A 26041-nucleotide genomic window follows, 5' to 3' on the forward strand; every position below is an offset into this window, starting at 1 on the left:
GATCTTAGATGATTTATCACTCTTTCAATAAACAAAATGCAGAATAATTTTAGCCTTTCTTTTTCCTTAGCAAGATTAGTAGGTCCTTAAGCATAGTAAATAAAGCCAAAGTAGATTTTGCTTCTGATAAGTTTTATCAAGAAAATAATTATTTCTTGATTACTGTATTTGTTTTCAAATACTCCCTTCATGTATTTTCTTAGGAGATGCTGGAATTTTGCTAGAACAGTTTTGAGAAGGATGAATGTAGGAAACATTTCGTAATTGACAGCTGCTGAAAGAAAAAAGCTTGACAGTATAATCTAATTTCTTTATCATATATCCTGTCAAATATAGACTCATGAGTTTTGCTTTGATTAGCCATCTAAATATTAGTCAGTAACAGATTTCATCGCTATTTAATTTGTGATTCTAGTAATTTTTGATAATTTTATTTAGCTTTTGTTTACTTTACAGACAAGTGAAAATTCAAAATAATTGTGTCCTCCATCATTTTTACCTCATTTTTTATAGGTGGTCAGTGTGAAGCACAAAATCTTAGAGCAGTTAAAATATTTTTCAAGTTCAGGGCAGTTCACAATAATTAACAAGAAATGAACTTAGAAATGCAGTAATAGATTTTTAGTATTTTTGTCTTCTGAGACAGAGCTGTACAAGGGAAATACATGATAGTCATCTGTGAGTATCAATAGAAATTTTAAACTTTGTATACGTGAAAGTTTACTTTTAATATCAAGGGGAAAATGACCAGTTGTATTTGTATTTCAGACATCAGCCCATCAAAGGGGTCTCACTTCAGAAAAATATGACTCTGTCTTCATAAATAGTGGAAGAAACTTTGCCAAATACTAATAAGAAATAAAATGCTATATTTGCATGTAAAAACCATTCCTTCAAATTGTATTGACTTATCAGCAGTGGAATCTAGATCACCATAATTTAGAGGACTGCTTTTTGGGCATTGCATAGAAAGCCCTCTCTTTTAGAACAAAATCAGGACCAAAAAAATCTCAAAATACATTGAGTCACAACTTGAAAATTCCATTTAGTCAGCCATGGCTGCTGAGCTCTATGTTAGCTGCAGCCGAGGCCCACGTTTCCTCCACAGTGTGTAGCTATACCACTGTCATTAAGCTTATCTACTGTTTGATGGAAGTCAGGTGGAAGTTAACAGTGAAAGTGTGGTGAATTAGAGAAAGATATTTGAACTAGATTTTTGTTAGTCACTTCTGTAAGTAGAAGTAAGAGGTGTGAAAAAAGATGATTGAGTCTGAGGGTCATTTCAAGCTATGCCATTGCATACCTACTGTTGCTGTTCCACAGAAGCTTCTTGTACAGATACAGTTCTAACAGAAAAGTTTGCTTTTAGCAATGTGGTTTTGAGTGTTTACATAGTAAATGAAGATTTTACTACACTGATAGAAGCATAGGTTCTCCTGCATACCCTTATCCAAGCTAGTAGTTTGGTAGTTTAGCATAGTAGTATTCTCTAGGAGTTTCTAAACGTGATATAGTCTTCTCTGGTTGCAAGTAATGAAGCCATATGTGAAATATTTCTGGATTCTTTAGCTTTAACATATCAATGGTCACAGTTCATGATATCTACAGTCTTTATATCATCCTTGCAAAAAATCATCAGCCAAAGAAAAAATTATACAAAGGTAATGTAAATATAATCAACTAATGATGATATTGAATAATGGGGTAAGTCAAGGCATCAAAAGGTCCTTCAATTCTAGATAGTTTAAGTTCCATTGAATCTAGAATACATATCTTGAAGTGTGTTCTTGTATTACTGAAGACAGCTGCTATATAATTAATAATTACTGTTGATTATATTTTTGTTCTATACAAAATTGATTATGGAAAATGTCTTATGCCTTATATATTAATTCTCTCCCCATTTTTTATTATTCTACAGTGTTTTGGCAGGATATAATGGCACTATCTTTGCATATGGTCAGACAGGCAGTGGCAAAACTTTTACCATCACAGGAGGAGCAGAACGTTATAGTGATCGAGGCATCATTCCCAGGACTCTATCTTATATTTTTGATCAATTGCAGAAGGTATGAGACATTGTTTTCTGTTTATTTTTAATGTCTGGTTTACAAATACGTAACTACATTGCAAAATTCTGTCTTTATAATACTGTTAGAGAAAGCCCTAGAATTAATGCTGAAGAAAATATCTAACTTGACATGATACCTCATGCAAGAATTAGTTGGTAATAGTTTTGGTGACCTGGTTTGTTGTGATAGACTGAAAATAACGTACATCGTTGGAGAGGGTTTTTCTAGTTCTAAAAACCATGCTTTTTTAGTTGGTGCAACATACATTCAGGTAGCGTAATTGGTTTTCCTTGTCCTAACACTTATATTACCTCCACTCTGTTTTTGTATTATATGCATTGCATCGCACTCATCTTGTACAAAAATTTCTCTGATTCCCATCTAAACTAACAATGTTGTGTAAAAGATGGAGCATTACTTTCACTCTTCATAAGTTACCTAATTTCCTTGTGCTTGACTGACGCTCCGGAAAACAAAAAAAAGTAAAATGAATATTAAGTATTTTTAAATATTCAGCTATTTATTTTACCTAGTGCCTTTTTTTACCTAATGTTACTTATTATCTAGAATATATTATAGAATGATAATGCTAAATATATCTAATTATGATGAAAAGCAATTTTTAAAGTCAGTACTGCAAATCCTTTAAGTATTTGAAAGAAAATAGATATCCATATTCATTTCCCTTCTCTACTGTCCTTTTAACTTGACTTATGCACTTGTATGGAATGTTTTTATGTATATATGGTATTAGTAATAAAAGTCTGATTCACTGAATATAGTTGGATAGAAACATTGTTAGGCACATTTCTGAACATAATTACACATGTATAACATGGACACGTAAAGATGTAAATAGTAAAATGCAACAAATATTAATTTTTATTTTTTTAATTATTATTATTATTGCTGTTATTAATAATTTCTAATGCATTCTTTTCAAAATCAAGAAAAAAAATCCTTTGGTCTGTTTTTAAAACAATATCAGTTCTTAAATGCTAGTTAACAGTGACTAGAAAAACATTTTCAAAGTTAGTAAACTGTATTCTGAAAACCAGTTGTGCCTGAGCTTTACATCTGAAACTTCTAGAGGAGAAATAGTTGCTACACTCATAAATATCAATTTTGCTTCACCAAAATCTTGGGCAGTAGTAAATACTGCCCAATACTATTTCTCTGTCTCTTCTCTTTTTCCTCATCTTACAGTATTTCTGAGTCTCACAGTTCTGTCCCAGTTACTTCTTAATGCTTTTCTGTTCATTTTTTCAGTACTGCACAGATTTTCCTGCCACTGACAACTCAATGCAACTGCTGTGAATATTGAATTTGACATAACTCATCGGGCAAAACACATCACGCCAGTAACCTAACCTAAACCAACGAGCTATAAACTTACTTTTTAGGTGAATCCAGTGATGTGAAAATGAATGGTATATTTCAAAAACTCTAGCTGTGCCCTGAAGAAGTAGGGAGGGAAACAATACAAAGTCTCATTCTTTTTGTGATTACAAAAAGAAAAATACATCACAGAAATAATAAGTGTAATTGTTGCACTTACAAATTAATCAAGCTGATTTACAGATCATTGTAACCCGCTGAATTGGAAGTCTCTTACTCTTTTACTTTGAATCAAAAATCCCGCAATGTTGCCTCGTGCAAAAAAAAAAAAAAGCCATCATGCCTGGCAGAAAGAGAATTGCCATAATTTGGGGGAAGGAGAAAACTGGCTGCAAATTAATTGTATGGTTATTCTGTATCTTCTGTGCCTCCCCAAAAGGCACCTGAAACTTAATTTGGCAACTTACTTATTTTATGTACGGAAAACATGGCAGTTTTACAAAAGGTAACAGGGACATTTAAAATACTCCAGGTACACTGTAATGTCTCAACATGTAAGAACAATGATAGAAACAGAATAAATACAAACTATTAAAAAACCCCAACTTTAAAAGCCTTACCTTACCTGAAATATTTCTTATTATCTACTTACAGTAATTTTTCTAATAAGTAAATGATAATTGTCATCTGAAATGCTTCGGGAAATCAAATAAAATGTCCGCAATAAAATTTCTCATTGAATGGAGAAGTTAATTTTAAGTTAGCCATTCAGAATCATAAGTCTTCTGACCTACCTGCAGCCTACAGGTTGGAAAGAAAGCTTAAGTAACACTGCCACATATAAGAGGACTGTAAGGAACAGCAACAACTAGCTGATGATATTGTGATGGGCATTCCAGGTGTAAGAACGTTTTTCTAAAGGAGGATGTGGGGGGATGTGTATATGTGTGTTAGGTTATAACCAAAATGTTATATTTGTACGCAATTAAATGAGTGAATAAGTGAAAGGATGTGCCACAGTAAGTACACTGATGATTGTTCATTATGTTTACAAGAAATTCCATTTTCTTTTAGTGTCTGTAATAGTGATACAAGTGAACACAGTCAATCATTTTAATGCTTTCATAACTATAGGAGGCAAAAGTCAAGAGAGGAAAAGACGAGTCTGGTGTAACATGTTTTGTGTCTTCAATTACTCCACCAGGCATATGACTCATTTAAGATTAATCTTCACATTTTAGCAAAGCTGTTTAATTAAACAAATTTAAATATTATTTGATGTTAGCATCAGTTGATACGTTGTACTTTTATACTGTGTCATTCATTTAATAGAGGGTACCAATTCTTATTCATAAGGGTGTATGTCTCGGTCACATGAACATGTACATGTACGTGCCTGAGTAAGGGTTAGCGGCATTAAGTAATTACCTTGGCCCTTTCAAAGTATGGCTTTGGCAGGTAAACATACACAGCATACTGCAGGTGCACAAAAGCTTGCTCTTGTGGGAATGGAAATGAAAAAAACAACATGAACATGTTGCCTTAGACCTTCTGCTGCCCCCATGGAGGGCATTTGTTGTGGAAAGCGAATGAGTTGATCTTGCAATTGCCAGCAACATGCAGTGTCAACACACCAACATTCTAGTGTTAATAATGTAATAAAAACATTTATTTTCCACCTTCCCAGCACATACTTCCTACAAAAATAAAAATATTTCTGTTTCCATTTTCAGACGGTGTTTTGGATCAAAAGTTCTACGTAGTTATGCTTATAGGGATATTTCTGTGTGCCTGCTTCCAAATCTTTGTTTTTGTTTCGTACATTTTCTTTCTTGGTGCACCTTAAAGCATCTCTTCTCGATGTTTTATCTTTCCACCTGCCTTCTTTTCATACCTTTCCCTTGTTTCATTTCTTTTTATCTACAACTACGCTTTGGAAAGTGCTGACTTCATGGAGAAGAGTCATCTGCTTCCTAACTCTACGTAGGGTAAAACAGGAGAAAGTGAATTCAGGGACACAAAATAAAAGACTTTTGAAGCTCTTACTTGCAGTGAGACGGTGCAATTTGAAACTAAGGAAACAAAATTTTTTACCCAAAATGAGAAACAAATCAAGCCCTTTGCTTTTAATAACATCTCCTTTTAATTTATTGTTCAGAAATTCTATTTTCACAGCTTCCTGTTTGAACAGTTCCTTACTACATTTTTTCCATCCATCTGTAGTGTATCTTTTTAAATGGTGTCCCTTGAAATAGTGAACTGTCATTATCAATAAAAAAAAAGCATGGGAAATAACTATTAAAGGAAAATGTAAAGTTCATATCTCACAGTATTTTGCAAAACAACTGTAGTGGATTGGATTATTAAACTGCTACTGTTAGTGTGATGTGAGTGCTTTCACAGTGGCTTCATCTGCTGAAAAGAAGTGACTAATTTTCTTCTATTTTTGAAATCATAGCCCATTATTTTGAGGTTTATGTTGTTGGCTTTAGGGCAGGAGAAAATTCTGTCTGAAAAAAAACAGTTGCGTTAAGTTACATTTTGGCAATGTATTGTACAGAAAAAATGGGGATTACAGAGAACAGCTGACATCACATACAGTGCTTAAATGTTATGATAAAGAGAGTGGAAAGCAGGATGTCACTGATGTTTCTAAATTATGTAAATCTTTGATTCATTTTTTGTTGATGTTGTTCCTTGGTTTTTTTTTAAGCATAGTCTTTCTATGAGGATTTACCTCATATAACAATATTCTTTTTTTGTCGTAGACGTGAAAAATGGCATGTTGCATGGTTCTGTAAGCAGGCTGTATTGTTCTATGTGTATACAGACTATTCTAGATAAAAGGAACCGATAAGAAAACCCAGACTAAACTTATCAGCATGGTGGGGATTTTTGGTTTAGGGGTTTTTTTGTGTCTGTGTTTTGGTTTGGTTTCTTTTTGTTTTTTCCTTTTTCTTGTTGAGCCTTTATGCATATGGTAAAAAACCCCAGAGAACTATCACAAATTGAAAATGTAAACCACACCCAGAAACAGAGACGGAGTGAGGAAGCAAGGTAAAAGCTGTAGTGATAAATTTGTCCTCTGGTCTAGCTCTGACTTCTCTTTATAGCTCTTCCTTTTTTCTATTTTTTTTTTCTTTTCTTATCCAGGATAACAGCAAAGTGTATACAACTCATGTTTCCTACTTAGAAATCTACAATGAATGTGGTTATGATCTGCTGGACCCAAGACATGAGGCCTCCAGATTGGAAGATTTGCCGTGAGTAACAAAACTACAAAGAATCGTCAAGAACAACAACAGAAATAATTTTCAGATGCCCTGTTGTGTTGTTTGGGAATTTTTTTGGAACAGTGCTACTGATCTCAGTGTCACAGAATCAATTAACTCACAGTGTCAATTAACTCAAAATATTTCTTTTCTCAATTTTATCAACACTGTTTAAATTTTTTCTTATTTTGTATCTCTAGAGGCTAGGGAAACTGGATGGGAGTAACTGAAGGTGAAAGTATTAAAAATGTATGTTGATATTATGCAGAGGAGATCTATTGCAGCCACTGGGAGAAAGTATACTTGTTTTTTCTTTTGACAGCCTGACTCTACATAGTATGCACATGTGTGCGTGTGGCAGAGACCCATGTAACAGGCAGTATTTCCTTGCAACAGTAGGGAGAAAAACTTACTGCTTCTGCTTGGACCTTTTCTTTCAACGATAATTATTTTTCTAGAATAAGCAATTATGAAACAAGGTAAGTAATAGATAGAAAAGGCCCCAAGGAACTACAAAGGACACTATTTACTTCAGAAAGGATCATTGTTATAATAGTTTTCATTGATAAGACACTAGCACCTACTAATACTTGGAGAAGGGTAGTAAAAAAGGTTTGTAGGTCATGAATACATAAGTTCAATTGAATAAATTGAATTTGATTAATTTAATTGCAAATTTAGTTGAAACAGTTATTTGGGGGTCATATGCCCTGGAAAACATGTCACTTTTTAAAACTATGTTCTGAATGTTTACCAGTAATCGTGAATTTTAGAATCTTGAAATAGGTTTATGTATGATGATTCAATTAAGCTAAAGAATAACTCCTTGCTATGTATTAGTCTACTTAAAAAAAAAAAAGCAAAAGTTGACACATAATTTCATTGTGAATTAGGGATAAAGCATACTGGGATAATCATAATTACCTGTAAACTTGTCAAAAAAATGTGTACTGTACACTAAAACTATACCTTCACCACTCATATTTAGCATTGTATAAAAGTATTTAATTAATAAAATATTTTTGTTTAATTTTTAAGATAATAATTTAGGGATTCAAAATCTAAAAATATATAGTGACATTCTGAGCTGAAAAGGGAGCACAAGTTGCATGAAAGGGTAGTTGCATGATTAACTGTATTTTAGTTACTTGTTTAATTTTTGTAAATGACAAAGTAAGTAGTAGTTACACATAAAGTAAATAGTAGTCGCATATTTTAAAATATATCTGGTGTTTATTACCTAACATATATTTTATTTTTCTCAGAATTTTATGTGCTTAAGACCTTTTAAGATTTTAGTGGTCTTAAGCAAAGTACAGAATAATCTAATCTTCTCAAGTTTGTTATAAAGCACGTATTTAATGAGAATATAAGAAAACTTATGTTTTTTGTACTTTAAAAGGGTCATAATATGCATAATTTCCTGTCGAACTTCACGGTGGATCATCAAGGTTTTAAGCACCATGCAAAGCCAAATGCAGGTTTTCTATGCTTGGGTAAATATTGGCAATCTGTGCTGATATTCTCCCGAGTATATGAGATGGACAAGAAAAGTGTTGAAGAAATGTATCATTTTAGAAGAGTAAACCAAAGATTAGTTAGCCTCATAAAGTATGCAGAATGTTTTGGAACAGTATTGTTATCTATATTCCTGCAAAAGAACGGGATGCAGTTTGAATCAAAAGATATGTACTTCTACCTAGCAAACTCTATGTTAATGACTTTACGTTATCAGTTCAATCGAATGAATAAATACAAAGTGAGGGCATTCAAGTAATAGAAGTTATGAAAAGCATACAACAGTCTTGTTGATAGTACTTGAAAAATGAGACATTAAAAATTGCCTGTTGCATCTAATCATTGCATGACTTGATTTGGAACCTCAGCTCCTGAAATCAAGGTTTTGTGTGTAGCCATCCTTTGTATCTTCTCTAGACCATTGAATTTTCATCTTAATACCGCTTAATGATTTCATTAGAGTCGGTCAGATGAGAAGGGAAGAGGCTTTCACAAAAAATCACTACTTTTCTGGAAATAAATTCCTGACAAATATGTGAATCTAGTTCATATATCTATATGTCTGTCTGTATGTATACATATATAGATTAATATAGAGAATTACATCATTATTTATGTCTGCATTTGTAGATATGTGTATACATAAACATATTTATTTATGTATGTATACATAAATATGTATCATGTTTCTGATAAGTACAGATATTTATACCTCAACTAAATTTGGTTTTGAAATCCCATTGAACTTTGATTTTCACAGAAAAATAAAGTTTTCATCGTGTTTAATTGTAATGATATTACACGTAGCCCATAGACTGTATCATTTGATATACCTTTATGCTTATACAATATGCCTTTACAATTGTAACTTGTTTTGCATATGCAAAGCTGACAGTGTTTTAATTTTCTGACACTGTAGCTGAAACATAGCATATGCAGATGCAAATGCATTTGAAGAATCTTATTTATTAGAATGCAAAAATTTAATTTAATATTGACAATCTAATTCTGATGTAGCTGTAGAGAGTTCCATGTTTATACAAGGAACTTATGATTGTTTTCAAACATGTAAAAAATATAAAACTATTGCTATAAAACATAGCTGGTAGAAGACTTTGAATTCTTACTGCCATCTCTTGTTTTCATAAAAGATTTGCAGGACTGTTCAAATTAGGAAAATTTTCTGAAGTTCTTAATTTTCTCTGAGGTTGTGCAAGAGGCTTTCTTCTCTTAACGGTTTCTCTGTTGTACTGTGTGTTCGTATTTTATACAATTCCATGATACTGAATCAAACCAATTTCACTTTAGTTGTAACCTACCAGTACAAACTCTTCCTAACTCGTTTCTATTGAGACCGAAGAATTTTCTTGGCACGGAAAAATGACACAAAAATAAAGACTGAGGTTATAGAACCATTAGTCACAGAATAAGTCAGGACAACCAATAAGTTACCGCTTTACCTGTCCAAATTATGGCAGGTGACACTTGCGTGTGAAAGCGAACTAAAATTAATGCTATTTTGCCTTAAAATGTCAGTCTTTAAACTGCAGTAGTTGAGGAGCTACTTCACAGGGAGCTCAGACAGACAACCATTAATCAGAAGTAATGTGGCCAGGGGAAAATGTAATCTTAACTGCCAGCCAGGGTAACTGATTCCCCAATTTTGTGTGAAGGTTCTTTAAAGTCCTCTTCGATAGGGAAATGAATAAGATTCAGTATGATGTTGGCCAACTTTTAAAAAAAAAAAAAAAAAGTTATGCTCCAGAAAGATGAAGTTTATTTGAACTATAGATTAAGTGAACTCAATTCTATAAAAAGGAAGACACTTTAATCTAAGAGCCAATTAACTTCAAACATGACACCTGTATCAGTATACATTAGTAACATGCAGAACTGTTATCTTCCATGGGGTCAGTGTAAAATATTTTAATTTTTAAAAAAAATCTGTGACTGAATATTTGTTAACTACCTCAGATGAGTTCATACTCTAAACTAACTAGTATAATGATAACAAAGAAGAAGAAAAGAAAAGGCTAAAGGAATAATTTTCAACATATAGGAAATACATGTTTATTCAGTCTGACTTTTTTGATGCAAGTAAACCTGTTGCCTGTCTTCAGGCTCAACAGTGTTAATGTCAGCCCTTCCCCTTTTCAGTGGCTGTACCAGCTGTGTAATCTAGAAACTGGCCACCATCCATAGATCTTCAAGAACTATATTTTCAGTGTTCTGAGATTTACCAGTGTTTTCCAGTTTCTAAGGCTAATACTAATATTAACTCACTCTCTTCATGTAAAATACATTCTTTCAAAATGAAGAGTGTTCAGGGTAAGTAATACTACTGAATACTAAAGATTAGGAGAATATTAAGTTTTGTAAACTTAAGCTTTTCTGTTTGTTAACGGGGAGACAGCTAACAACTGTTCTCAATCACTTCTTCAAAGATTATGTTTTGTTCATTACAATTCAAACGAATTACACTTTAAATGTGTAAAATAACTTCAGCATACATTATATATTGTTATTCACATCCAGAATTTATGTTGATTTGTTTTCTGAAAACCCATAGGAAGAAAACAGTGAAACTTTTCTACTGTAACTTTTCCAAAAGCATTGGATCAGTAAATTAATTCAGTTCAGATGATTGCTGTGCTGTTCAGGGCAAATTTACTTTTGAATATCAAAGTATTACTTTACAAACTTGTGAATGACATAACAAGACATAACAGATCTTATATGTTTGTTTGTACACAAACCATCAATCTCATTGTTTCAGTTGTAACTCCTTGTTCTGCCTGGCAGGGTGAGGGAGGAGAGAGAGCCAGTACAGGGCCCTTTCCAGATCACAGTAAGAAAGGCCCAATAATAAATGGCTTAATAAGGTATCTTCTTTAATAAGACAGAATAAGAAGAGGAAAGTAAATCTTGCATCCCATCGGATGCTGGGCACCCCATGTTTGTGCAGCTCTGGATGGAGCCTGAATGGATTTCCCCAAGGCGCACTGCGCAGAGCAGCACGGGTCCTGTCCTTTTGGTCATTCAAGCTATTATATAATTTCCTTACAAGAAAACAGCTCCATTTCTAAAGGGTGTTCTCATGAAGCTATACTTCTGAAAGATTTTTTTTTTTGGATGATATATAAAATGGTGGTCTTGGCCATCCTTTCTTAAAACCTAAAGCTCCTTGCAACTTTACACAAAGATTAGCTATAGTTATCCATTAGTTTATTGTGTTCTTCTGGACAGACTCCAAGATGCATGCTTGCTGCATTTCTCTTTTATCCCTTTCCTAAATTTATTATTGGCTGTATAGTCTCCTTCTCATGCTGAAGTAGTATCACTATATTCTGCTAATGTACTGTCATAGAAGGTATTTATGTTTATACAGGATTTGCTTATAGCATTATGATTAATTTTTAAATTTTTGTGAAGTTTTTGAGGTTTTTTTTTTTTAAGATTTCTGCAATCCTAAGCTCTACGCACAGATATAATCATAGGAAACTTGATTTTTTTAAATTGTCATTTGTTTTCCAAAATCTTTTAAGTTTTTTTATTTATATTACACAAATTAATGGGGTAGTATTAATTAATCAAAGGAAGCTTTAACGTCATTGTTTGCCAGTAACAGGAATCTCATAAATTAAAGCATTCAATGTTTAAGGCTCTCTTGCATTAATAGAAGCTCAGTTGATGCAGGAAAGGGCCTAAGTTAACAACAGTATAAAAAAGGCTGATCCCATCCTACAGGTTTACTAGTCAGCTACAAATTCCATCCATTAAGCCAAATGGAAAAGATTCGCTGTTTATAAAGAAAACAAAACTTTGTCTCTGCCTTCTTTCAGGCATTCTGGATAACTTAACAGAGCTTTTCCACTCCAAGATCCAAGTTAGGGCTATGAAATGTAAAGATTTCACTAATATAGAGAATGTTCTATAGAAATCTATTATCATATTATACAGTAACTTTATAGCACTGTAAAATAAATCATTTTGTAGTCATTTTGGAACATGTCTTTCTGAGGAAGTTTTGACAGATGATTCTCAAGATGTGCAAATTTAGACTTCCATCTGGAAATCCTTTTAATAGCTGCAAGGCCTCTGTATAGGAGGCTGTCACTGGTTTATGATGTCCCCAATATCTTCTTTCTGATATAATAATCCTCCAGAGCTTTTTGTCCAAACTGATATCTTTGTTGTCTGGAAATTATTTATAAGCATTGGCCAAAATGTAGTCTGAAAAAGTCCTTTGCCAAATGTGCGTAGTAAAACAACATTTTTTTCCTAAAAAGAGGTAGATGATGCTTACTGTGCAATTTCAAAATATTAAAATTAGTCAAAGCATCATACTGTAATCAGAACCACTCTGGAATTTAGCATGTGATGAATGCACAGATAGAATTACTGACAGAATACAACTTGACATTATCAAAACATTGTTATGCAAAAGCAGAATTATGCTTTTGGGTTTATGCTCTGAGTGAGGGAAGCAGAGTTTCGTAAATGCACTAGTGCTGTCTTACCCTACCGCACAAAAATAAGGATACTAGTCGGAGGCAATCATACTTGGAAAAAACATTGTTATGACTACTAAAAGAGCATTGTGTGTACTTTTACATGTATTTTTTTCTTGAAAATAGTCAGTGTATTGCAATGTGTTCAGATTACTTCTGTATATCCATTCCAATGTTTTGACCATCAGAGGGTGAACTATTTCCCTAATACTTAAGAATAATACTATGGAATGCTGCTTAGCTTCTTGATTTGATTCTGTCAGTTTTGAGGAAAAAAAGACAAGCAAAGCAGAACAAAACGCAACCTGTGTGGTTTTGAAGCAGCTTGGAGTAATTAACATGCAAGAACTATCTAGAGATAAAAACTCAAGCCCCATGCTCCCTCTTGTGGTTAACCTCGAAGAGTATGGAAAAAAAAATATATACACAGTTATGTATAGGTATGTGTAATACACATACATATACCTATACATATATGTATATGTATAAAGTATTATCTGTACGTACATACAGGGAACTGCCCTCAGTTTAAAAAAACAAGTACACACACACACAAAAAAAAAGAACGCAAACTTGTAACTTTTTAAAAAGTTTTAATTTGCTTGTTGTAAGTTGTCACAGAACATGTAATTCACCCTGAAGGACATCTCATTCGTCCTCGGAATTAGTGTACTTCAGTTTTAACAGAGTCTTCACTCTGGGAGTTTTCCAAATCCAGTGATGCAACTATTTGGCTTCCATAGTGGATACTATAGAATATCCTAATTGAGGAGACCCTAATGGCTACTCAGTAAAGCCAATAAAGTTTAATTTTCAGTAACCTGATGAAAAGAAAAAAATCTGATGTAAAAGGGCTATCTAGAGAAGTGAAAACGAGTTTCAGTAATATTTAGTAGCTCTGCTGGAGCTTTTGCTATACCTTGCTACTTCCGTGTCACTTCCTTTTTCTGAACTTTAAGGCTTAAAGAAGTACAATTAAGATAATTTCTAACCTCAGTGGAAATAAATAAAATCATCCTGTTTGCTTGCTTTTAATTAAATAAAGGGATCATTTACATTTGTAGTTGTTACCATTTGAGAAGAATGAAAAGAGAAATAATCTTGACAAATGCAAAGTTATTAGAAACATGTTGGCTACAGATGCGTTGATTCTAAGATGTTCCATGCCTATTTGTTCATCAAGATTATGGTATGCTTTATGTATCATTTGTACTTAAATATCTGTGGAAATGGCAAACAAACCCCTACTTATTATTTGTTTGTGATGATTCATCTAACCTCTTGTTCTTGAAATTTACTGTATGTCAAAAAAAAAATCCTAAAGTTTTCTCTAATAGTTATAGATTTTAAAAATTCCTTTTCTATGTGGAAGTTTGTGATAAAAAAATAAAAAGCAGGTGACAGAGATAAAAAAAAAAAATTCATCACTTACTTTAATGTGCATGGCTTAGTCTTCATGGTTTTAGTTCTTTTTTTATGATTGGGTTTGGGGATTTAGATGTCACCTTTTAGGCGCAATCAAAATGAAAGTACGGAACAAAGATCACCTTACAACAATTCTAGTTTTCATTTTGTTGTTTTGTTGGTTTTTTTCCATGTAGAAAAGTGACAATAATGGAAGACCCCGATCAGAACATTCATCTGAAAAACTTGTCTCTTCAGCAAGCAACTAGTGAAGAAGAAGCCTTAAACCTACTCTTCTTGGGAGACACCAACAGAATGATAGCTGAGGTGAGAATTCCTGCTACAAATCTTACTTAACACGATCAGTGTTAAAATTATCATAAATTTCTCCACATAAGATGTATATTTTGGAAGTCTTCTTTCTGAGTGTGTTTCCACAGTGAAATTAAATAAGCATTTCTCTGATAATAGCTTTCACTTTGCAAAGTGCTTTCTGTTTTTCCTTAGTGAATCTGATTGGTGGTTGTTGATGTCATAACTTACTGCAATTAAAATAAGTAAGAAAAAAAATTTTTCTCAGAAACCATAGGCTGACTTTTGAATGTGGCGTCTATCAACATACATACACATTTAAAGATTAGAAAACATGGCCTTACAAAGGATTGTCAAACATTCCCACAGAAGTACTAAATTGCCTTTGAAGTAGTTACAGTAAGGAAAAAATCCCAAATGGTAGTGCGAAACACATTCAAAATAAATATTTGCCAATATGCAAAGACAAGAGTGTTTTTACTGATTCTGGTATATTCAAATGAAATGTTTCCATATCCAGTTAGTAAAATCTGTAGGGTTGTTTTTCTTAACTTATCTTCATGGTTGGAAATGGAGTGTAAATATGAAAAGTGTATTGTATAATGTAAGCAGTGTCAGTGTGTCTTTACCACAACACAGCTAATTCTGTTTTAGAAATTTGTGTGTTTTCATCTGTCTGACCAAAAAAATAAATAATAAATCAATGAGGAGAAAGACATTTAAAGTATATGAAATATTCAAGTAGCCCTCTGTTCCTGCTGGCTGACCACATACACCTGGGCACAGGGGAAGAAGCGTTTGATTACAAAATGTAAATAGGCAAAAAACTGATTTGTTCTCTCTCAACTATTGCAGCAGTGACATTTTGAGAAGCCGGAAGACGTTAAGGCAAGAGATAATAAAGCTCTACTTAAGCGTTGTTAGTAAATAGCAATATTGAGGCAAGGAACCATTTGATAATATTGAAATGGAAAAATTCATACAATTTAGAGCAGAGGAACTTGAAAAAGTATAATAGAGGAGAGAAAAAGATGATACTGAGTTCAGAACCCTGAAAAGCTGTCATGATAGTTGGTAATGAAAACAGAAAGTTCATCGCATGGAGAAAGTTCTTCAGGAGGTCTCTGATCAGTTTAGAGGAGCTGTGTATGAAAATGAGGCAGAATTTAAAGAATGGTATGCTGCTGGCTGACAACGTCGTAAATCAGCAATTGTAAAGGGCAATTGTGTTATGTATTTGGAAAATGTTGCCTTAAGAGAAAACATATCACAAACATTGAAAGTCATGAACAAATAGCAGGACTAATGAACATGGTAAGTCATTAAAGGTCAAGATGAAGTAATGCTCAGTAAAACTAAAAGAATATTCTTAATGAGTCAGATCAAAGATACGTCTGCTCCAGTTTCCTGTTTTGAGCAATGGCCAATAGCAAATATATAGAGAAGATTGAAAGATAAACCAAGTAAATAATGATAAGTTTAAAAAAAAAAATCTCCTAATCTTCATTAGTTTGTTTCAGACTATTTACAGCTAATAACTTTTGTTGTATTTTTTCTTTACATTAATTTTCCCAGATACTATTTTTAACCTCAGTACATTTTTGTCATGAAATCTGGCGTGATACAAAGTACCATGACTTAACTGTGTTGTATGAAAAAAAATCTTCTTTAGCTAATTTTTTAATCTACAACTTGGTAGTTTTATTTGGGGCATGCTAGTACTTGCTAGAAGACATAAGAATAGACATGAGAATGTGTGGGACCCCAATAGTAGAAAACTCACTAATCTGAGTCGCTTGGGTTAGCAAATGTTTTTTTTTTGTTTTATAAATACTATAAAGTTATTGTTCCGTTGATCTTTAATGAATAGTACTTAAAAGAAAAAAATGCAGAGAATACTTGCTTGGGATAACTACCACCCATTGCAGCAATATTTACTTTGCTTAGTCTGAATGCTAATATGATTCAAAAACGTTCAAATGAGGTGGATTTCATTGTAAAAGTTTTATTAGTGTAGTTATCTTCTCACACATGGTTCATTTGCAATTGCAGCACGTACGTTGCAGTCCAGTTCAGTGAGCTTACTGAGTGCTGCTTCCTCTCAGGCATTACAGAATCTGTCAGACATTATCATTTGGCATTTTTGGCTTTAGGTAACTGTGGTACTTTATAAGATGACTTAACAGAATGAGAAAATGGTGTTTTCAGAGAGGAGGGATTATTGTAGAGGTCTAGGGAAGAGAAGTTATGACAGCAACCATAACTTCTTCTCTGGAGATCCATATTTTTAAACCTTGATTGAATTATGATAACATTTCCTTACCTCAAAAAAAAAGACTTGGGCCCTACTTAAGTAAATGTTAAAAGACAGAAAATGACTAAACCAAAATAGAAAAGAAAGTAAATGAAAAACTATGCTTGATTCATCTTTTTTAAGGATGAGGAATTTTTTTTTTTAAGGATAAGGATGATGGAAAAGCTAAGATGTCTGGTGTGGATCACACAGAAAATCTGAGGCAGCACTGCAGCCTCTAAAATTGCAATCTAATGCTTTACGCCCAGCATAACCCCTCTTTGAAGAGTTGCAGGGCCATTTTGAAAATAAGGATGGCAATTTAATTTCTGCAATGTCTGTGCTAGTGCAGTCTAACTTGTGATTTGAGGGCTGCATTTTGCCCTCAACACTGACTGCGCTAAAAGGAAAGTTATCATAATGTTAAAGGTATTCTATAGGACACATTCATTCATTCATTAAATGTCAGAATCTAAGGGAACATTTATAACTGAATACTTCTTTCCCGCACATAACTATATAGCTCACAAGAAGGAAAAAAGAGGAAGCTAATCTAATTTGTGCAGGATTGGTTTATAGGTCAGTATAGGACCAATCCTTTGCTCTAGTTTTGACATGTACTACAAGTTGTGGAAATTGTAAGGTGGGAGACATCTGTGCACAAATACTTCATAATGTAAAATTCCAAATAGAAAGATTTTTGTCTCATATTTTGCCAGGGAGAAATGGGCAAACCCAAAAAACTGTTTATTTTGTTGGCGGCTCTTCCAACTGTAAGGACTATTTGTTTGTTTTTCCCTTAAAACACAATATCTTGTTATATTTGAAGGCATAAGAATCTCAGCAACAGGTTATTAACAAAAAAAAAAAATTTAAAATCTGAATTTATTTTTTGTATTTTGACTTTAAGGCAACTTTATGATTTATGTATCTCAAGTACATGCAAACAAAGGATTCCAAAATACAATCTGCACATATGGCACAGGTGCTAGCAGCTGCATCTAAAAAAACTCATGTACAGGAATAAGCGTTGGGCTTTTTAAGTTGTGTTCACAAACCATTTTATTTTGGAGATACACTATTAATATGTCTTCAGCTGAAGTGGTCTTTTCTAGATTCTTATGATGGGAATCTCATGTGATCCTGTCTTTTGAAATACTATGCCTAAACTTCTGTGAAGTAGAGAATTCTTAGTACTGTTTTAGTATTTGTCTTAAAATAGGAGAGTAAGGTAGACCCAGTAGCCTCCCAAGGGCATGCATCAATTTAAAAACTGTAAAATCTTTATGTGAAATTGATATGTCTGAACACTGCAGTTGCATGTATATTTAGCATTTGTTTTTCCTCTATTGAAAAATTACTTCATTTTAATGAGGAAGGAAATGTTTTAGTGCATGGTTTTATACCTATAATACTCCATTGTTTAAATTTGGAAGACAGTGCATACTACACATACGTGAATGTTCCATCATTTAAAATGTTTGAAGTACACATGGGGCAAGCAGTAAGCTTTTGGCAATGTTTAAATATGTTTATTTCAAGGAAGAGTGAAACTTTTAAACATTTAAAAATAGTTGTGGGGACTGACTTGTGACCTCTGAAATGGACTCATTTCCTTTGTATTTATTTTTATTGTCCATTAGTATTCTCTTGAATATATTTAGAAAGCCAGTGGTAGTGATTGAATGCATTTTTTTTTCTTGGATGAAATATGAAAAATAAGACTTGAATGTGTGAACCTATGAGATTAAATCACACTTTTGCCAAGAAGGCATGTTAGCCATGTTAGAGCTGCATTCCAGAATGGATTGCAACTTTTTGCTTTCCTAGGTTCCTTATTGGTGTCAATTGTTAACTTATTTCCACTCTGACAAACTTGTTCTATACTGTTATTAGTACCAAATGGCATCATCGTTTCGGCACAGGTGCTTTCATTTCCGTGTGTGGTAAAACAATCACTGGTCATGCGTACTACTTTGAATAGTCCTTAAAGTGCTTTGGGGTTTATAGGGATAAAAGGCACTGTATAACGTAAAATTTAATAATATCCTCACCAGGGAATATTAATTACTTTAAAAGTTGCCTCTGTTACCATGGTTTAACTGTGAAAACTGTACTTGCAGTAAATATGGAAAGGTAAAGTGTTGCTTTTAGAAATCAGGGAAGTGTCAGATTGCACTTATTCTGATCTTTATATTTTCATAGCAATAAATTTGCAATTTCCAATGTGTCAGGTGTACCTAAGTACACCTGAAGAGCCCCTTCAGTTGTACCATATTGATCAGAAAGTAAACTGAAGATACATTGAGGTCTGACTGATCTACCAGATGTAAAGGCAGGAACCTCCTATTCTTCAGCTTACATACCCTTCCATATAACATGGTTCTGTTGGAATTGGTGGCGTTTATATTAACTAGACAAATATACCCACTGGTTTTCAACAAAGAATCTCTGCTCCTTCAGCTCTGCAGAGACTTATGTTCTGTGCTATAAATGAAAATGTGAAAACACCAGAATATTCTAAGGATTAATTTCAACCAGTGAGACTGTGTTAAATTGCTCTCCTGGCATTCTTGAACACAATGGCTCTTTTTGTACACTCTGAGCTCTGAAATGACTAAAGCTGTCAGAACTTCTTCCTGCAGGTATCCATCTGATTGTAGCTTGAGATTGGAGAAAATCAGTCTGCTCTCTGCCTTGGATGCTATCAGTGCTTTTATCTTTTCCCTTGCCCTTCTTCAAAAAGTTCAAAAGTGAAAAAAAATTAAGAGGAAAAAGAAGCCCTCCTTAAAACAAAATTTTGTACCTTTTCACTGGGACATTCTCTCAAAAAAATGGGAGCATTCAGAATCAGCCTTTCTTCCTTTATGCTTTGGTTAGTCACTAATTCACTCACACAGAAAAATCATGTTCTTCTGATGTCTAAATATTTTTATTCAAAGAAGAAAAGATTCCACTGGAGGTGTATAAACTGCCAAGTGGAGATGGTTTGCAGTATGGGCTGAACGACTGCATTTATCACCTGTGAAATCATTTTCTCCTAACTGTCTTGAACTCTTTTCTGTATTTTCTCTGTCTGAGCGTATTTGGCAGCCATAATCAACACATTATTCTTCCAGATAGTAGCAGCTTCTGTTGGTTTAATGGTGACTTCCAAACAGCTCTTCACATGTTTTTCTCCTATTTAAGAAACTTTCTCCATGTTAGGTCCTTAGTTATTAAGTACTCTCTTTAGACCAGTAGCATCCTGTTTCTGGCTATTCTTTTTGGTGTTTTAGGTTTTTTTTAGTTTTTTAGTTTAGTTTTAGTCTTTTTAGTGACAACAACATTTATAATAGCAGCTGCAACAAATAAAGGGTTTGGGAAATACAAAAATTCTTGTATAGGGAAGAACTCCTGCAGTGTTTTGCTGATTTAAGATAGATAACAATTAGATTAAGATGGATAACTTAGGCTCCAGCAAGTTTTTTGACTTTTTATGAGCTTGTATTCCTTGACAGAAGCATCCAAATCAGATGTTTCTTGCAATATGGCTGTGCTGCAGGTTCTCATTTAAGTAGAAACCACCTTCTTGTCACTGTTGTATGAATAGATGTAATGGTTTAAGTCATGAAGCGTCTATACAGTTCATTTAATTTCAGCAAACACAGGTATATCCTGGTCCTGGAGAAAAAGGAGACTGGGCTGTATGGCTTGAAATACCTCCTGTATATATTTTCCAGCATCAAACAAAACGCTAATGCTTTACCAAAACATAATCTTGAAAGATACTTTCCTGAATTCCTCTTCTACCTTGCCACAGCATGGTAGAAGCATGGGCAGCAACAGATGACCTGGCATTAATTCCTTTGTAGTGTTCGTGTGATATCACAAAGCATCTAAAGTCTGCTCATGTGGTTTATGATGTCACAGAACTCCTGGAAAAAATTATTTCTTTGTAAGTAACTGCAGCTCATCAGTTGTTCTATATATAACCTTCACAATAGCAACCATCTGCTGAGAGCCAGGCCACTCCCCTCTTTCTTTTTTTTCCTTCATCACATCAAATTAGTGTGAGGATGATTTCATGTACATATGGTTTGAATACTGCTACCAAAGCCAAAATGAACTCTGAAAGCCACTAAAAGAACCGTTTAGTAGGCTCTGAGACACTGCCCAGAAAATTTTGTTTGTTTGTTTTCAGTTTTCAAATTTTCTGACTTTCTGAACAGCTGAATGGTGATACTTAGAAGTTGCATATCTAAGATAGAAAAAAAAAAAACACCAAAAAAAAAACCAAACACAAAAAACCCACCCCCACAAAAAAGGCTTATTTTTGGACTGAAGGTGCTGACAAGTTGTCATTTCTTTTGCTGTGTGCTTTGCATCTACTTGTGCGGTAAAAGTAGCAAAGTGTGGGGGATTATGACTGCAATTAATATTTCATGATCACATCCCATTTAACAGTTTAAATTTTTATTGCTTTGTGGTTCCTGCAATAGTTCTAATAGAGCTTTCTATCTATGAGAGCTGCAAAGTGGAAACAGAATCACATTGTAAAAGGGAGCACTGGCATACTGATTAAAGCATGATTCTACTCTGAAGAAGGACTTAATAAAAATAGCAGTTTAGGATTCTAGACAATGACTTCCAAATCAGCTTCACTCATTTTACATGAAAAAAGAAGTTGTGGAGAGAAAAGCAATGGAATTTCTAATGACCAGTCCAGCAGAATCTGCTTGGAACATGGAAAAATGAGTTGTGGCTAGTGTATTGCTATTGACAATAAAGACCTAATACGTCAAATACGTCAAAGCTCAGCTGCCCTGAGCTTTTGGAACTCGGAGTCCTGAAATTATTTTATTTTTTGCTTCAAATTTTTTTTGTCTCTGTTGGGGTTGAACAGGTGTGACTAAAAGCACATTTTGAAATACATCAGGTTTTGCTGCGTAGTGAAACAAGTTTGCTTAGGAATGCTCATGCTGAAGTATGCTGATTTCTTCTGCTTCTTTCATAGCCACCTTTACCTTCTCCTTTCACAGATAGACCTGTATTGATATCTGATCTAGCTTAGCCTTGTCTGCAGCATAGTGTGACTGATGCCACGACTGTAGTGCAAAATGTCCTCAGACATCAATTCTGCTAAGGAGAGTGTCCTTAAATATTAATTCGTATGTGGATTTTGAACTGGAAAAATAAAATATCCAGTCCTCCTTCACAGAGAGCAAGTAGTAAAATCAAAGGTCTCCTACTAAAAGAAGTGAAGCTGGCTCTGATTATTCATGGAATCAGAATTGCTGAATAAATTATATTTTAACAGCACATAACTTTTTCCTAGTATAACTGCATTTTAAAAATGTTTGGGAGTATTTTTTTGCTTTTCAAAGCTTGACAGGCCTATATCTTTTCCTGAGCCTGTTCACTTTCATTCCCATGCTACAACTCTCCGCCCCTTCGTTTGTTCAGCTTTGCCTCTGAAGACAGCGTACTGTGTGGCTGCACTCTGATGCTCTGGTGCTCATTTCCCAGGACCGTGAAATGATCCTGAGAGACCAGGCAGTTAAGCAGAGCCAGTGGCTCGCCTATATTATTCCAGAATTTCTCATCTGTATAAACTCATGATCAAAACTCTCCTCCTTCTTCCTCTGAGCTTGGCTTTATTAGGTGAAGCAGCCCCAAATAAAACAGCGTTAAGGCTGTAATTTCATTACAGAATTTTCACCAACAGCTACAAGCATACGTTATTGCTGCACACCACCTACTTGTTCACACACTGTATGCTGCCATTTTCAATTATTCTAGGAGAACTGAATCGGGAAACTGATCCAGGTTAAATATCTGTGGTTTGCAGACTTTTCCTCTTTTTTTTTTTCTTTGAGCTGGATCAGTTCCAAAAAGCAGTTCGGTTGTGCTGGCATTATTAAGGCTGGAAAAAAATATTGGGAAATTGAAGGGGATGCAATTCAACCAAGAGGTATAGCTGTTCATATTATTTCTGGTAAAGGAATATTCAGCGTGCAGTCTTTCTGTTCAAGGCCGTCCTTTCTGGATTAACAACATAACACCTTCAACACTTGCAACAGGCAGACTATTTTAACATCTAGAATGTTTCATTCCAAAGTAGACTATGGGAAAAAAAAGCAATATGTTGGTGTATTTAGTCTGAATTACAGGGTATACCTAGATAAATAATTACTCTAGAATAACAGAGGAATAAAGTATAGACAAAAGATTAATGTATACAATTTCAGAGGCTTTATCATCTTTTTAAACAGCTATAAATAAGTGTAGATTTAGTTGCTAACTCAGTAATATTTATTAATTTATTTCACTATCTTATTTTTCTGCAAGTCAAAGATTTATGCCTTAATAACATACTTGTAATAGTTCATAAATAAAAATATTATTTGCATGATAAACCTTTCGTCTCCGTCTATATTCTAAAGCTTTATAAAATGAGGATAATAAGGAATTCTTTTCGTTTTAAATTTCTAATGATAACTTGATATAACTAAACAAAAGAGGCTTTAGATGCTTAAAGATATTTTGTTTCTATGCTGTTTAAGAAAAGAAAGCTGCATGTGTGGTTGCATATGGTCATTTGAAGTCTAAATTAAATATCTGAGAGCTGTTTAAAATTTTCTGTTCTGCATTTCAAGTATATTGGGAACTCCAGTAAAGTCATACTACAGCTGAGCATCTCTAAAAACTGACCAAGAATTTCCATGTTTCTAGCTAAGGAAGTATGGCCATAGCTATTTCTAATAAATATAATTAAAGCCAAACCTTTTATGAAATCTCTGTTGTGACATGTAAAATTTTGATACTGATTTTGCCAAGTTAATTTTTTTCATAAAAGTAATGAAACTGTGAAAGTCTAAAGCCTTATAGGAAGTTCTAGTCTTAGTTATGCTGGTAACTATCTAGCAAGAAAAAAAAAAAATAAAAATGGGCTTTCCAATGGGGAAATTGGTAAACTCTTGAAGATCAGGAATTAGTAAGTTTCCCTCTGGTCAAGGTGCCCTTTTCTAGCAGTATTTTTCAGCATAGCAAGGCCAGCTTCTTTGTTGATGTACTCACTGTTAGAGTATCTTGGAACACAGATAGTTGCTTGCCCGCAGTACGATTTGGCCAGATTAAAGTTATCTGAGTATTTGGCCAGAATGTGAGTGTCAGGTAAAATCTTTTGGATTATTCTTGCATATTTATTACAGGTGTAATAGTTAAAAAGTTGGATAGGTGATTTTGATTTCCAGATTTTTGAGCTATAAAAAGCTAAATTTGTTTATTAAATTAATATTGAGGACTCTACCTTTCTTTTCATTGTAGACACCAATGAATCAAGCCTCAACCCGATCTCACTGCATTTTCACTATTCACATCTCCAGCAAGGAACCTGGATCTGCAACTATCCGACGCTCCAAGTTACACTTAGTAGACCTTGCTGGATCAGAGCGCGTTGCAAAGACTGGAGTTGGAGGTCACTTATTGACAGAAGCCAAATATATCAACCTGTCATTACATTATTTGGAACAGGTAAAATTAGAATAGCATGAAATATTTCTCCCTTTACTACCTTCCTGTTTAGCAACGTGCAATGTTTTGGAAATCTTGATTCCAGTATTCGCTTAGTCTTTGGACTGTGTGTTTATTGCAGTTTTTTAAAATGTTTGAGTTGGTAGTTCTTAATTTTAAGTAAAATATTTTAATTTAGGAAGAGTTTAACAATTAAACAGTAAGGTTATAGTAGGTATAGAGGATAGTGTTTCAAAAATAATGTTATCATTTTATTTGGAATACTGATTTGGGATCGGGATGTATCACTCCAGAATCATTGAACTGAAGTGATTGATTTTCATTTGGTTCGAGCATTGTCATATTGTAAAGTATTAGGGTCTTCTCTCATTTGTTTTATTCCTCTGCCAATGTGAATCTTTGATATCTTTGAGACAGGTGTTACCTTTGTTAATGTATTTATGGAGTAACTACAATAATTGGCTTTATACCAATAGGACTTGTATTTGCAGGATCAAGCGGTCTCTATGTCCGGAACAAAATGATGGTGAGATAATGTCATGCAGCTGATCTACAATGGCAGTAGGGACAGTTCAATTTTAGTGTCCCCAGCAATTTGATACATAGAAGCTCTTAAAAGTCCCTACTACCACATCTGGGTAGCTTTTGTTGTCCATACGACGTAGTAGCATGTTCTGGAATTACAACTGCATTTTGTGTGTGTGTGTGTAGATGTTCCCTTCTGATGAACAACATATGATATCCTGGAACAAATTACAAATTAATGTGACAAATTAATAGTGATACAGCCACGTGATTTGACGTTATAGTGGAATTAGAACTATATATATTTCCCCAAAATAATAGACTATAATGTTCCTACTGCTTTGATGAATAAGCTTGTTAACTGTCATTTAACGCATGCTCCATTTAGGGAATGCTGAAAGATTTTATTGGTTTGTGGATGATTGCTAGCCAGCCTACTGGAGGTTTTGCTAATAAAATTTGAAAAAAAATTTGAAGCTCTACTACAAATGGGAAGTGGAATGGGAGACTTACGTGACAGAAATCTGAAGAGTGGGTAGATGTGGGCAGGAGTCTGAAAGGACCCTGGATGTGGATCAAAGGCAATGTCAGAGGTCTTGTGACTGTGGACAGACAGGAGAAAAAAAGACGACATCTGGAGCAGGCATATGGCTTCAGAGCATGTGATACACTAAACTCGAACATACAGATATAGCTGATAGCCCTGTATCCACAAATGAAGCACCCCAAAATCCTCATCTTCCGAGGACACTCTGAGAACATGCCTGTTGCCTTGAGGTACTGGTGCAAATTATTCCCTGTATGAAGTTACTGCTTGCACAAAGGATGCGGACTGGAATAGGGACTCTTGGGCGCACTTCAGAGCATATCATAACCACTTGTGAGTTTCAGGTCTTCCTTTATGCAAAACAATATTTCTGTATGTTTCAGTGAAGTTATTTGTGAGTGATCGTACCTGCTTTATGCCATTACATTTCATATAGGGTGCAATTTTACAAAAAGTGACAATATTTCTGACAGATTCCACGTTTAAAAAACTAATGAGGTCTTCAAGTGAGTTGTTTGACCCACTCGAAAACTTTCTGTCTTAAATTATGCTGATGAAATCAGCATATTACAGTCCTGCTTCAGTAATATTATTAAGGCCTGTTAGATTTAGACCTGCCAGTGTTTAAAAAAGCAAACAAAACAAACACCCTTTTTTATATCAAAAGGATAATAAGACCCTCTTTTTGACTGTGTGAAAATGGATCAATTTTATGATTATCACATTTGGCTGGC

The 26041-nt window shown here is 34.0% G+C and overlaps 1 protein-coding gene across 1 annotated transcript in view; it reads left to right on the forward strand.

Moving 5' to 3' along the window:
* The window catches only part of KIF6 (kinesin family member 6), a 172156-nt gene that overhangs the window by 19175 nt on the left and 126940 nt on the right, over positions 1 to 26041 (forward strand). Inside the window, exons 4-7 of the mRNA XM_063330983.1 lie at positions 1922 to 2069; positions 6564 to 6673; positions 14313 to 14442; positions 24029 to 24235. Of these exons, the coding sequence (XP_063187053.1) occupies positions 1922 to 2069; positions 6564 to 6673; positions 14313 to 14442; positions 24029 to 24235 (595 nt within the window). The remainder of the gene's footprint in view (positions 1 to 1921; positions 2070 to 6563; positions 6674 to 14312; positions 14443 to 24028; positions 24236 to 26041) is intronic.

Source organism: Chroicocephalus ridibundus, chromosome 3 (genome assembly GCF_963924245.1).
Source record: "Chroicocephalus ridibundus chromosome 3, bChrRid1.1, whole genome shotgun sequence".
In the NCBI taxonomy this organism is placed as follows: domain Eukaryota; kingdom Metazoa; phylum Chordata; class Aves; order Charadriiformes; family Laridae; genus Chroicocephalus; species Chroicocephalus ridibundus.